General features: G+C 55.2%; 1 protein-coding gene across 1 annotated transcript in view; it reads right to left on the bottom strand.

Moving 5' to 3' along the window:
• Positions 1 to 7,109, bottom strand: part of Plod1 (procollagen-lysine,2-oxoglutarate 5-dioxygenase 1) — a 22,092-nt gene extending 14,983 nt beyond the window's left edge. The window contains exons 1-4 of the mRNA XM_023699392.1: positions 6,920 to 7,109; positions 1,570 to 1,661; positions 914 to 1,047; positions 371 to 534 (exon numbers count right to left, since the gene is read on the bottom strand). Coding sequence (XP_023555160.1) covers positions 371 to 534; positions 914 to 1,047; positions 1,570 to 1,661; positions 6,920 to 7,019 — 490 coding nt within the window. The 5' untranslated portion in view covers positions 7,020 to 7,109. The remainder of the gene's footprint in view (positions 1 to 370; positions 535 to 913; positions 1,048 to 1,569; positions 1,662 to 6,919) is intronic.
• Between the last annotated feature and the right edge of the window lie 4,124 nt (positions 7,110 to 11,233).

Below are 11,233 nucleotides of genomic sequence, written 5' to 3'. Positions count from 1 at the left end.
CTGGGTGAAGAAGAGATCACAAGGGGATGAGGGTGGAGCCTGGCAAAGCAATGAGAAGACCACAGAGCCCACGAGGAGGGTGGGTGGTGAGTGTAGACCTGCAAGGGTGGACTGGAGAGCTCTCTGGGAAGGAGGGGTCACATGACTCATAGTGGACAGGAGGTGAGGGAGCCAAGGGTGGAAGAAGGCAACCTCATGTTTCACCCATGCATCTGGATGGCTGAGGACAAACACTCATCTGAATGGGAGTACGCTTGGGGCTGAGAACCCTGGAGCTCAATTCAGGGTGCCCCGAGATACACTTGACTGTCAGGAAAGGGGGACCCTCCCAAGGCGGCTGCTGGGCCTCAGACCCCAGGCAGCCTCTCACCTCCGGAGCCCAGGAATCTCTTGCCATCAGCCACTGTGGGATACTTGGCCTCCAGCCTGCGGTCGGGGTAGATGAGGTCCTCTGCCGAGAAGACCACACGGCTCTTCGCCTGCCGGAACTTCTTCAAGAGCTCCCGGGGCCCCGAGGCAAACACCACGTCATAGCTGTGGCCAGAGCAGGGAGAGGTACCTTGGGGCCCAGTGACAGGGCAGGCCCCCAGCAGGAGGGGACACGGGTGGAGGCCCACAGCCCCTTCCTCCTACGACAGCCTGGGCCACCATCTGGGAAATGGATCTGCCCAGGGGTATTCAGGGCAGCCTGTGAGCCTCACCCAAACCTTGGGAAGGGATGTTCCCCATAAAGGGTCCTTGGTCTGTGCAGCGGGCCTGTCATTCCCTCTTGTCTTTGCCCCAAGAGTGGAATGGAGTGGGCTACACTGGACAGCCTTCTCCAGGAGTTCATGGATCCCTCAAAGCGAACAATCTTAGCTTGAGTGACCCTCCCTATTCCGATGTCCACAGGGCCCTGAACGGGGCCACCCACCTGTCTGTGAAGAGAATGACCAGGTCTTCCTTGTCGGCGTGCTTCTCCAGCGCCTTCTTCAGCAGCCGGACCTTCTGTCCTCCACCTGCTGTCGTCCCCCTCTCCATGTCCCAGTCCTCTCCCAGGCCCAGTGCCTGCACAGGAAGGCTGCTTACCACCAGCTGAATCCCACCTCCCCACTGGGCAGTGGGCACACTGCACTGCTAGGCTGGCGCCTCTGCCCCATTCTGCAGGTGTGAGGCTGACCTGGCTCCCAGAGGCCATGTGACCATGCCTGGCCACTCAGAATCTCCTCCCCCAGCCACATTCCCTCATGTTGCTCCCGGCAATCCTGGATCCAGCTTCCCCTGAAGCAGCCCTCTGCTTCAATGCCCACTTGCATAGATGATCCACCTTCTTTCAGGCTTTCTGCCAATCTGTGTCCACAGCTCCACCCCCCAACATCACACCAGAGACTTGCATGCTGAGGATACTGAGCCCATGTCCCTCTCGGTCACCTCCTAGAACAGCCTCACCCTACCCTTCCTTGGCCCCACTTACACTCTTCCTTTGGGCTTCCCCAAGCCACCCTGGATCCCCAAGTCTGACTCAGGAGCGCTGGCCGCATAAGAAGGGAAACACCAGAGCCCTGGGCTCCTCCCCCAAGAACCCCTCACCTGGATCTTGTAGTTGAAAAACTGTGCTGAGCGCTTGAAGCGGCGGAAGCCCTCCGTCTCCTTTGTGGCCACAGTGAGGACTAAAAGGTTATCTGCGGGCAGAGGGGCATGAGGTGAGCAGAACTGGGTGCCAGGTTGGCAGGCAGCAGTGGTCATTGCTCAAAGTAACCTGCCACATCCCGGCAGGACGCATCTTCATGCCAGCCCGTTGCAGATGGGGCCCAGCCTGCCTGGAAGATTCCTCAGCAACACTGGGACAGAGCCTGGTCTCCCGGTTCCCTCGAGGGGCTCTTGGCTATTAGCCCATGTGTCAAGCAGCAGCCACTGGTGAGGTGACCACACTGGCCCTGTGGGACTCGGGCCTTGAACAGGGACCAATGAGGAACTGGCTCTGAGCACTGCTGCCGGGAGTCCCTCCAGCCAGTTTCGGACACAGCGCAAGAGCAGCAAAGACAAAGCCTGGAGGCCAGCACCCTCCGCGCCTGTGTCCAGGCAGACATGACCACCCCACCCTGCAGACCCCCTAACTGAGCCACAGGACCTTCCTGACGCCAAGCTCAGGCTGCGGCATCTCTGATGGAAACCAGCCTGAGCTTTCTCCACCAGTCCAACCTGACCTTCTCCCTGACCTTCACGGGGGAGGAGGCTGTTCTGACCTTCTGAACAACGACCTCTCCCCTGCTTCACCTCTGCAATGGTACCTGCTAGACAATTCCTGAGACCACAGCTCTCTGAGATTCAGTTTCTCCCTTGGAAAGTAGAAATGGTAACAGCACCTACCACCTGCTGAACCGGTTAAAGGAGCCTGGCATACACAACGCAGACTGGGATTCCCGGTGCATGCTAAGAGCCACCGCTCCTGCTGACCGGTGCGAGGAGGATGCCTCACCTGGAATTCAAGGGCCCCTGTCTGTAGACTCTGAGATCTCTCCTCTCGCCAGGGGTCCTGCCCTGGGCTCCCTCTGTGTCCCCTTTCTCTAATGGTCCTGCAGCTCCCAGGACCAGTGACAACGACACTCCTTCTCTACCACCTCTCTGAAGCCTTCTCAGATGTTTGCCCTCTCCAGCCTGGCAGGCAGGAGCCACTTTAGGGCACTCATTATGGTTTCTTGTGTGAATCCCAGTCCCTCAGTGTCCAGGCCAAAGGCCAGAGGGTAGGGCCCCTCCCTCTACCAACAGGAAGTCTGGAGTCGCGCTAGAAAGACAAAGGGACTGGCTGGCCAGGGCTGGCAGATGCTGAGGTGCAGCCTGCTGGCCCCAGGACTGGGGCCTACGGGTGCCAGGCGGCTGGCAGCAATTGGCAGGAACCAGCTGTAGTGGGCATTCCCCAGGCAGAAGGGGTGGGTGCTTCAGACAGGTGCAGAGAGTAGGGGTCCAGGGCAGCGGGAGCAGCTCACAGTGGGAAGGGCTCCCCCAACTTCTGCCTTGATGGTGAAGTCTCTACCAGGTAAGAAGCACGTGCGCGCGCACATGCACGCGCGCGCACACACACACACACAAAGCACAGCGACCAACTCTGGGGCCTGAAGGGGGCTGCTGAGGACCGGAAGAGTGTCACATTTCATGGGTGGAAAAAGCCAGTGTGTATGTGAGAGAGAGAGGGAGAGGGAGAGACAAGAATATTCTGGATTCTCGCCGGGAACAGGCTCCCAAACTGGGTGGCAGGGGAGGGGACACGGAACCACGATGTGTCCCAGGCTCCCGCTTTCAACTAAGGGTAACAGTGGCGAATCCTTTCACTTCAGGCTGGCCGCATTCTGTCCCAAGCAGTATAGACACTGACCCCACTCCAAGGCTTGGTTCAGGGGTGGCGTGTAACTTGCCTCAGGGAGCCAGGAAGCAGCAGCACCAGGGCTTGGACACAAGCAGCCCAGCTCCCGAGGGGCCTCCTAACCTGACTGCGGGCACTGCCTGGGTTTGGCACGGCATCTGCAGCAGGGCCCTGTCTCTGTCCAAGGAAGCCATCTGGCTGGAGGTAAGGAAGGTCCCCCAGCCACAGTAGACCCTGCTTACACACCCCACAGCCTCCTCCTCTTCCTCCTCCTCCTCAGCCTGCCTCTTTACCATGTTCCTGCTTGCTACCAAGTCTCTTGGGCCATGCAGTGCTCATGGGCCTGGCCAAGGGTCCCATACATCAACATCATACAGGAGGTTTGAAATCCAGGTTCTGGGGCCCCAGGGCCCCGGATCTCCCAGACCTACTGTTGGCCACATTCGGGGACACTAGGCCACCCCTGGGTCCTGTGACAGCAGCAAGAGCTCAAAGCACACCCTCTCCAGGGACTTGGCATCAACCTTTAATATCCCCCAAAAATCACCCTGTTACTCAGTGTCCCCACGCTCTTAGCCTCTCTGCAATGCCTCCTTCTTCCTTAAGGAAACACTGTCTGTCTCCTCCAGGAAGCCCTCCTCTCTCTCATCCCTGTGGCTGGTCCCTCAGCAGCTCAGCAGTGGACACACTGCTGCAAAGCCTTTCCTTCTCCTTTGCCACGCCAGAGCCTCATCTATCTCCCCACTGTCCCATCTCCCTAGTTGGGACCCAGGAGGATCAAGACCTAGTACGCTCTGTCTGACCTCAAGGAGTAAGGTAGAAAGCTGATCTGAGCGAAGGTGACTTTGAGATTTACCCTCTAGAAGGCAGATAATCCTTTTTAAAAACACTGTTGGGGTTTTTGTTTTGTTTTTTGAGACAGGTTCTTGGTATACAGTTCTAGCTGTTCTTGAACTCACTATGTAGCTTACACTGCCCTGGAACGAAGTGATCCTCCTGCCTCAGCCTCCCAAGTGCTGGGATTACAGGTGTGTGCTACCACACCCAGCTGTCCCCCTCAAGACCATGCAGTGAGAAGGGACAGAGCAGGTGGTATTCCCATCAGGTAGACTCTAAACCTCACAGTCTTCCTGCCCAAGGGCCTGACACAGCAGAGTGCCAACAACCAAAATGCCACTGACGAGCCACTGTAGACCTCTCTTGGGCATCCCAAGGCGGGTACCTCACCCAGACACTTGGGGAGGCCTTTTCTGATGCCTTCCATCTGGCCTGGCTCTGGGCAACACATGATGCGAGGATTCGGCATCAGGGCCCACTCTGTGTTCACTCAGCCTCCGCTCCGGCCTCAGGCCCTATCCACGTGGAGGCTGGCAGCTGGCGAACTCGGTCCTGCTCACCTGCTGCCCACCCCAGCAGAACAACCCAGCTGCAATTTGGGCCAGAGGAGATAAATGTAGCACTGCAAGGTAGAGTGGTAAGGAGAGAAGTTTGCATCCAAGTGTGGTGTTGCATGCCTGTGATCCCAGCACTCAGAAGGCCAAGGCAGGAAGATTGCAAGTTCAAGCCCAGCCTGTTGCTACATAGCAAGACCCCTGTCTTCACCTCCCTGTGCCTCAGTTTCCTCATCTGTACTAAGAGACTCATACCGGCACCTTTCTCCAAGGATGTGAGGATTCAGGGAAAGATGTTGGCAAAGCCCAGCAGGCTGCCCAGGAGGAAGCTCCTGGAACAGAACCTTTGGGGTCCTTAGGAGATGGCTGAGCCCCAGCCCTGACTGGCAGGGCCCCCTGGATGCCCCTCTCCCCCAGCAGCACCAGCCCAGCCCAGGAAGGGGTCAGGCTTGGTACACACATCAGGCTACTCACTAAGGAGGGAATGAATGTGTGAAGTCCCTTCCCACCACATTCCCAAGCCGGGGCCTAGGTTTGATTCACCACATGGGAAAAAACATCTAAATGGGGCAAGGGAAGCTGAGCGGCCTCCCGTTGTCGCCCTACCTTCGGCATGCCTTTGTCGCCCTACCTTCGGCATGCCCTCCTACTGGCCACCTGCCACCACACGCCCCAGGGACCTCAGCCACATCCTGAGTCCTGCCCTCCCAAAACAAGAGTGGCCCGGTCCTGTATGCACTCTGCCCTCCTCCTGTGCCGCGCTGGGGCCAGGAAGTGGGGAGCCTCACTTCACACTGTCCCACTGCTCACTCACCTCTCTGGGCTTCATCGTGGGCAGCTGCAGTTTCTCTCCTGGGATGATCTGGGTAGAGGGGGGCCGTCAGCAGAAGCAGGGAAAGCGAGGCCCAGAAAAAAACAGAGGCTATTATAGGGCTGCTGGCTGCTGGCCAGGGAGTGGACCAGGCCGATGTAGGCCCTTTGCACACGCTGCCACCAGCGCTGTGCTCAGCGTCTCCCATGCTGCCTTCTCTGACCTGTCTGCGTGCCAGGCTGAGGACGCAGGGAGGGGAAGGAGGGGAAGAATGTGCTTGGCGAGGCCTGTTAATGCAGGGAGCTGAAGTCTCATTCAAGGCCCTGGCATCGGCTCGCATTCTAGAGGTGAGCTACGATGCCCTGGTGCGAGGCTGGACCCCTAATTCTGATGACGATTAAGCACAATGACTCTGCCATCTGGAGGATTTGGCCCTAGGCAAATCCTAGGGCCAAAGGAGGTAAGCACTAAGGGGGTAACAGAGATACAGTGGCTTCCCCACTCTGTTCCCCAGCCACCCCAACACCCCAGCCTCCAGGTTTTCCACCACAGTGGGCCGAGTGGAACGGGGTGCCATGGAAGGTACAGCCAGCTTGGCTTGGCTTGGCTGGGATGCTCATCTTCTTCCGCCTCCCTGGGCCCTCGGTGCCCAGGGGGCAGCCCTAATGCTGGCCCAGGGAAGGGCTGGCTGGGGAGAGGGGAGCCTCCCTCAGACACCTACTCCACCTTGGAAAAGTAGAAGGAGCACAAGACTAGGAGCCCTGCAGAATAGGGACCTACTTCACAGTCAGACCACCCTGAGCAGTAGCTTCCTTTGTCTGAGCCTCAGTTTACCCACATGTGAACTGCAGAGAAGGCCTCCAGGCAGGGGCCCCACAGAGGCCACAGTGAAAGCTCCCACTGCTTGGCAACTTCCTCCCATTCCACCCAGGGCCCTGCACCCCTGCAGCAGTGAGGCCCAGGAGCTCAGGAACCAAACACACCTGGGGGTTGGGGATCCCCCAGACCAGCACAACCCTGGACTGTGAATCTGGACAGTGAATGCACAGGAGCCTCAGGTGGAAAGTGGGAGTAAGGGAAGGCAACGGCTTCCAGAGAGGCGATGGCCCTTAGCTGACCTCTGTTCACTTGGCCGGGACCAGCACTAAACGTTAACGCTCCGCGCTGAATGGGACTTTGATGTCACCTTCTCCGGCTTGCTGCACGAACGTGGGAGCCGCAGCCCCCAAGTGATTTCAATGAGTCACCAGGAGTAAAAGGACAAGTGGCTGGAATCCAACACCTCGCAGCCCCAGCTCAGGCCTCCGGGACCCACGGATCTTCAGTGAGGCCACCGGGACCAGACTCCGCGCGCCTCCCGCCCCACCACGCGCTCACCCTCCGGTTTGGCGTCGCCCTTCGCGTCCACCAGGAGCAGCCAGCCCAGAGTGGCCAGGAGCAGCCAGCCGAGAGGGGCCAGGAGCAGCAGCGGTCGCATGGCCGGGGTCTGCGGAAGATCGACAGACGCGGCGGCTGCCCTCGCTGGACTGGAAACTTCGCGTCGGGGCCGGCGGTGGCTGCCACGCACTGGGCTCCGCCCCGGGGGCGGTGCCGCGGGGTCCCCACCCTCACCCCCACCCCTACCCCCGGCGAGGTTCCTTGCCCGCGCCTTGCGTCCCTGCGCCCCCGGGTCCTGTTGCCGCCGATCTACTTCCCGCCCTCGGATTGGAGCCAGGAATGGGTGGAGCCGCAACCCTACACCCCAGATTCTACACCAGGAGCCGGGATTTCGTGTACCTATACCAGTCTGGAGCCTGGATGTCCTTACCCGGAAAGCAGGGTTTGTGACAGCAGCTAAGATTGGGGTCTGGCAAGGAGGATGACGTCGGTCCCGGGAGCACATAGAACAGCCCTGGTGACAAGCCCGAAAGTTGTGTTTTGGGACCACATTGGTAGGGGTGAGGTTGGACTGGGACGTGCACAGAACCACAGATACCCCTGCTGCAGCCCTGTGGGTTCTGGAAATGGGGAAAACCCACTTCCTGTCCCCCCCCCCTCCACAAACCAAAGGAGTCAGTTAATTCCAACCCCAGGGCCCAGCCAGAATTGCTCTGGGAGGGTAATTGCTGGGCCAAAGAGTGAATGAACACATGAACGAGCCACTTAAGAACCTCTTCACAGACACCCAAAACCCAGCCTACAACCCCAGGGGCTCGGAGCAAAGGCGGGGAGTGGGGAGGGAATGTCCTCAAGGAGGCTGAGGCAAGAGGCTGGGTGCCAACTCAGGGCAGGCTACATTCCTGAAAAAAAAAAAAAAGTAAGGAGGCAGTTTTTGGGCCGGGGAGATGGCTCAGTGGAATAAGCACTTCCCTGACAAGCACAAGGGCCTGAGTTCGATCCCTGGTTCCTGAAAAGAAAAAAAAAAAAAAAAGTAACGAGGGCATGCTACACAATGAGTTCAAGGCCCTGCTGAAATATATAGTGAGATCCTATGTCATATGAAAACAAACAAAAAGAAAGAAAGAAAACAGAAATAAATAAGTAAATGAATAGAAAATTATAGCCAAATGCTTAGGGATTATTGCTAGGTTTGAGAAATGTGTATATAATTATATACATAGTTTGTATTGCTATATATGTTGTTTCATGTTATTTCTGACATGAAAATTTAGAAAAAAAATTTTTTTCATTTGTGTATTTTGGTACAGGGTCTCACTACGCAGATCGGACTCATGGTGAGCCTCCTGTTTTCAGCCTCCCCAGGGCTGGATTGCAGGTGTGCACCACCACACCTTGAATCTGTCACTGGCTTAGTGAGCCCCAGGGCCCGCATGGCATGAGAGACTAGATAGATAATTTTTATCTTTTTTTTTTTTTTTTTTTTTTTTTTTTTGGTGGAACCGGGGATTGAACTCAGACCCTTGCACTTGCCAGGGAAGTGCTTATTGCAGTGAGCCATCTCTCCAGCCCCAGATAATTTTTATCTTTAAAAAAAAAAAATGAGTGTACACTCAGGTGTGAGGGCACACACCTGTAATCTCAGCACTTGGGAGGCTGAAGCAGGAGGATTGCTGTGAGTTTGAGGTTAACCTGGGCTGCAGAGTGAGTTCAAAGTCAGCCTGAACAATTTTATAGTGAAATCTTGTCTCAAAGAGGTGGAAAAAAAAAAAGGGCCGGCCAAGTAGCTCAGCAAATTAAAGCACTTGCAAGCAGGTGCATGGGCCTGGGCTTTGACCCCTGGGGCCAGCGCTGGCCCTGCCCCTGGGGCACGCTGAGACAGCAACTGAGACTGGGCATGGTGGCCTGCACCTGTAATCCCAGCTCTTGAGAGGTTGTAAACAGGCGGATCACTAGTAGTGAGACCCTGAACAACCTGTAGACTCTTCCCTAAAATAAAATTTTAAAAAAAGAAGAAAGTAAAAAAAAGAAGAAAGCATATACATTATTTGTATAATTCAAACAGAAGGAAAGAGTTGTTTTGAGAAGATGGAGACAATCCGGAACCAGGGAGGCAGCTCTTTGCCTCCCTTCGCTCACTGCTCAGATGTGTCCAGAGGGACCAGCGTGAGGACTGAGGTCACAAGGCCAGCACCGAAAAGAAGTGTGCTCAGAATCTGCTGGGAGCAGCTGCAGCTGGGACAGCACTTGGTCCCAGAGGCTGCCGGATGTTTTGGATTCAGGAGGATACAGATGGAAGAGGAAATGCAGGGATGGGAGAGAAAGGACAGGGAGCCGGCTTGCAAAGCGCTCTCTCCTTTGTGCTCAAGTTGGACAGGACTGACCCCCTCTGCGAAGGAGGAAACTGGGGCTCAGTTCTCTGAAGCAATCCACCCACGTCACACTGCTGATGTGGGACATGGTGGGGCAGCCCTGGGACCCAGCTCTAACTTCCCTTTGCTGGAGTCCCAGGAAGACTCCCCTCCTTGGTCAGGCGCCACAGACAGAAAAGCATGCTTGGGCAGTGGGACGAGCTCTGTGTCCCCATGTCCATCCTAAATCAGGAGGGAATTCATCTTGGAGGGTGCTGGCCTTTCTAGCAGAAAGGACACACTCTGGTGAAGCCTGCCCTCCACCCATTTGGTATCCACTTCCGGTCCCCTTCAGCAAACTGCTAGAGCTTGAACGTGGTCCAAGTTTCTAGGAGGGCCTGTCTCTTTAACCAGCAATGGCTGCAGCCCAGATGTTTCTCCCAGTGCGTGCAACACGTGCTGTGGGCAGTTAAAGGGGCAGGCTCAGCTGTGCTGGGAGGTGCAAAGGCTGCCGGCCCACAGGGCAGCTGGCCCGTGCTGCAAGGGCTTTCTCTTTGTGAGCTGAAAGAAGAATCTTGGCTTTAGAGGGATGGACACTCTTCACTTCCAACTGGTCTGTCACTCTCCCATCAGCATGTAGCCCCAATAATTATAGGATTTCCAAGCTGTCCTCTTAAGTTAAAAAAAAAAAAAAGTGGGGTATGAGCATGTATCATACGCTATAATTCCTTATTTTTTTACTTTGTGGATTTTTGACACAGGACCCTATTTTGTAGTCCAGGCTAGCCTTAAGCTCACTGTGTACCTCAAACTCGTGGTGATCCTCCTGCCTCAGCTTCCCTAGTGTAGCTTTACAGGGGTGTGCCACCTTGCCTGGCTCTACATGCTGTATTTCCTGTCCAAGGAACAAAATATAGATCTGTGTTTATATTTGTAAGTAAGTAGAGTGCTTGGAAGAATATCTAAGCGACAGATAACAGCAGGTTCACAAGGGGAGCGGGATATATGAAGAGGGGTCCCAGCGGAGAAGAAGGTTTAATCATCACCCTTCACTCTTTTGTGCTCTTTGCATTTTGCATCAAATAGATGTTTGGCATTTCTTAACCAAGTTAGTTGAATAATGAGTGGTCAGTTCAAACCACACCACATGATGCCCAGTGTGGTGGCGGCCATGGTGTGATGGTTTCGTTTTTTGAGACAAGGTCTTGCTGTGTAAGGCTGGCCTCGAACTCCAAGCAGTTCTACTGCCTTAACCTCCCACGTGCTTGATTACAGGTGTGTGCAGTTGTGCCTGGCATCACTACCTATGTATGTTTTGGTGATAATCTTTTTTATTTAGGGTCAGGGTGATAGCTCAGGGGCACAAGCGCCTGCCTGGCAAGCGCAAGGTCCTGAGTTAGAAGATTTTCTCTTTCTTTCTTTCTTTCTTTCTTTCTTTCTTTCTTTCTTTCTTTCTTTCTTTCTTTCTTTCTTTTGTTCATTCTTTCTTTCCTTCCTTCTTGTTTATGAGCAGTCTTGCTGTCTTACCCAGGATGGCCTCAAACTCCTAGGCTCAAGTGATCTTCCACTCCCGGCCCCCAGATGATAATCTTTAAAAAAAATAAAAGATAGCAAAATTTAAAAAATAAATAAATAAAAAGTAGCAGATCTGGGCAATGTAGCTCAGTATGGGAGTCCTTGCCTATGGTGCCTGAGGGCTTGGGATGTATTCCCAGCATCACACACACACACACACACACACACACACACACACACACAGAGGAAGCATATCCTAAAATTAGGATCACCCAGACAGGTGTCTTCCAAAAAGCACCAGCCCTTGACCTCTGCAGACAATTCAGTGTCAGCTCACAGGCCACAAGAAGCCACCTCAAGGGGCTGGTGAGATGGCTCAGTGGTCTAAAGCACCTACTTAGAACAAGCTTAGCTAAAGCCCAGAGACCGCGGTTCAATCCCCCAGCAC

Source organism: Octodon degus, unplaced genomic scaffold (assembly GCF_000260255.1).
Source record: "Octodon degus isolate 3935 unplaced genomic scaffold, OctDeg1.0 scaffold00113, whole genome shotgun sequence".
In the NCBI taxonomy this organism is placed as follows: Eukaryota; Metazoa; Chordata; class Mammalia; order Rodentia; family Octodontidae; genus Octodon; species Octodon degus.
Note: the sequence above shows the minus strand (reverse complement) of the source record. Positions and strands in the feature narration are given on the sequence as shown.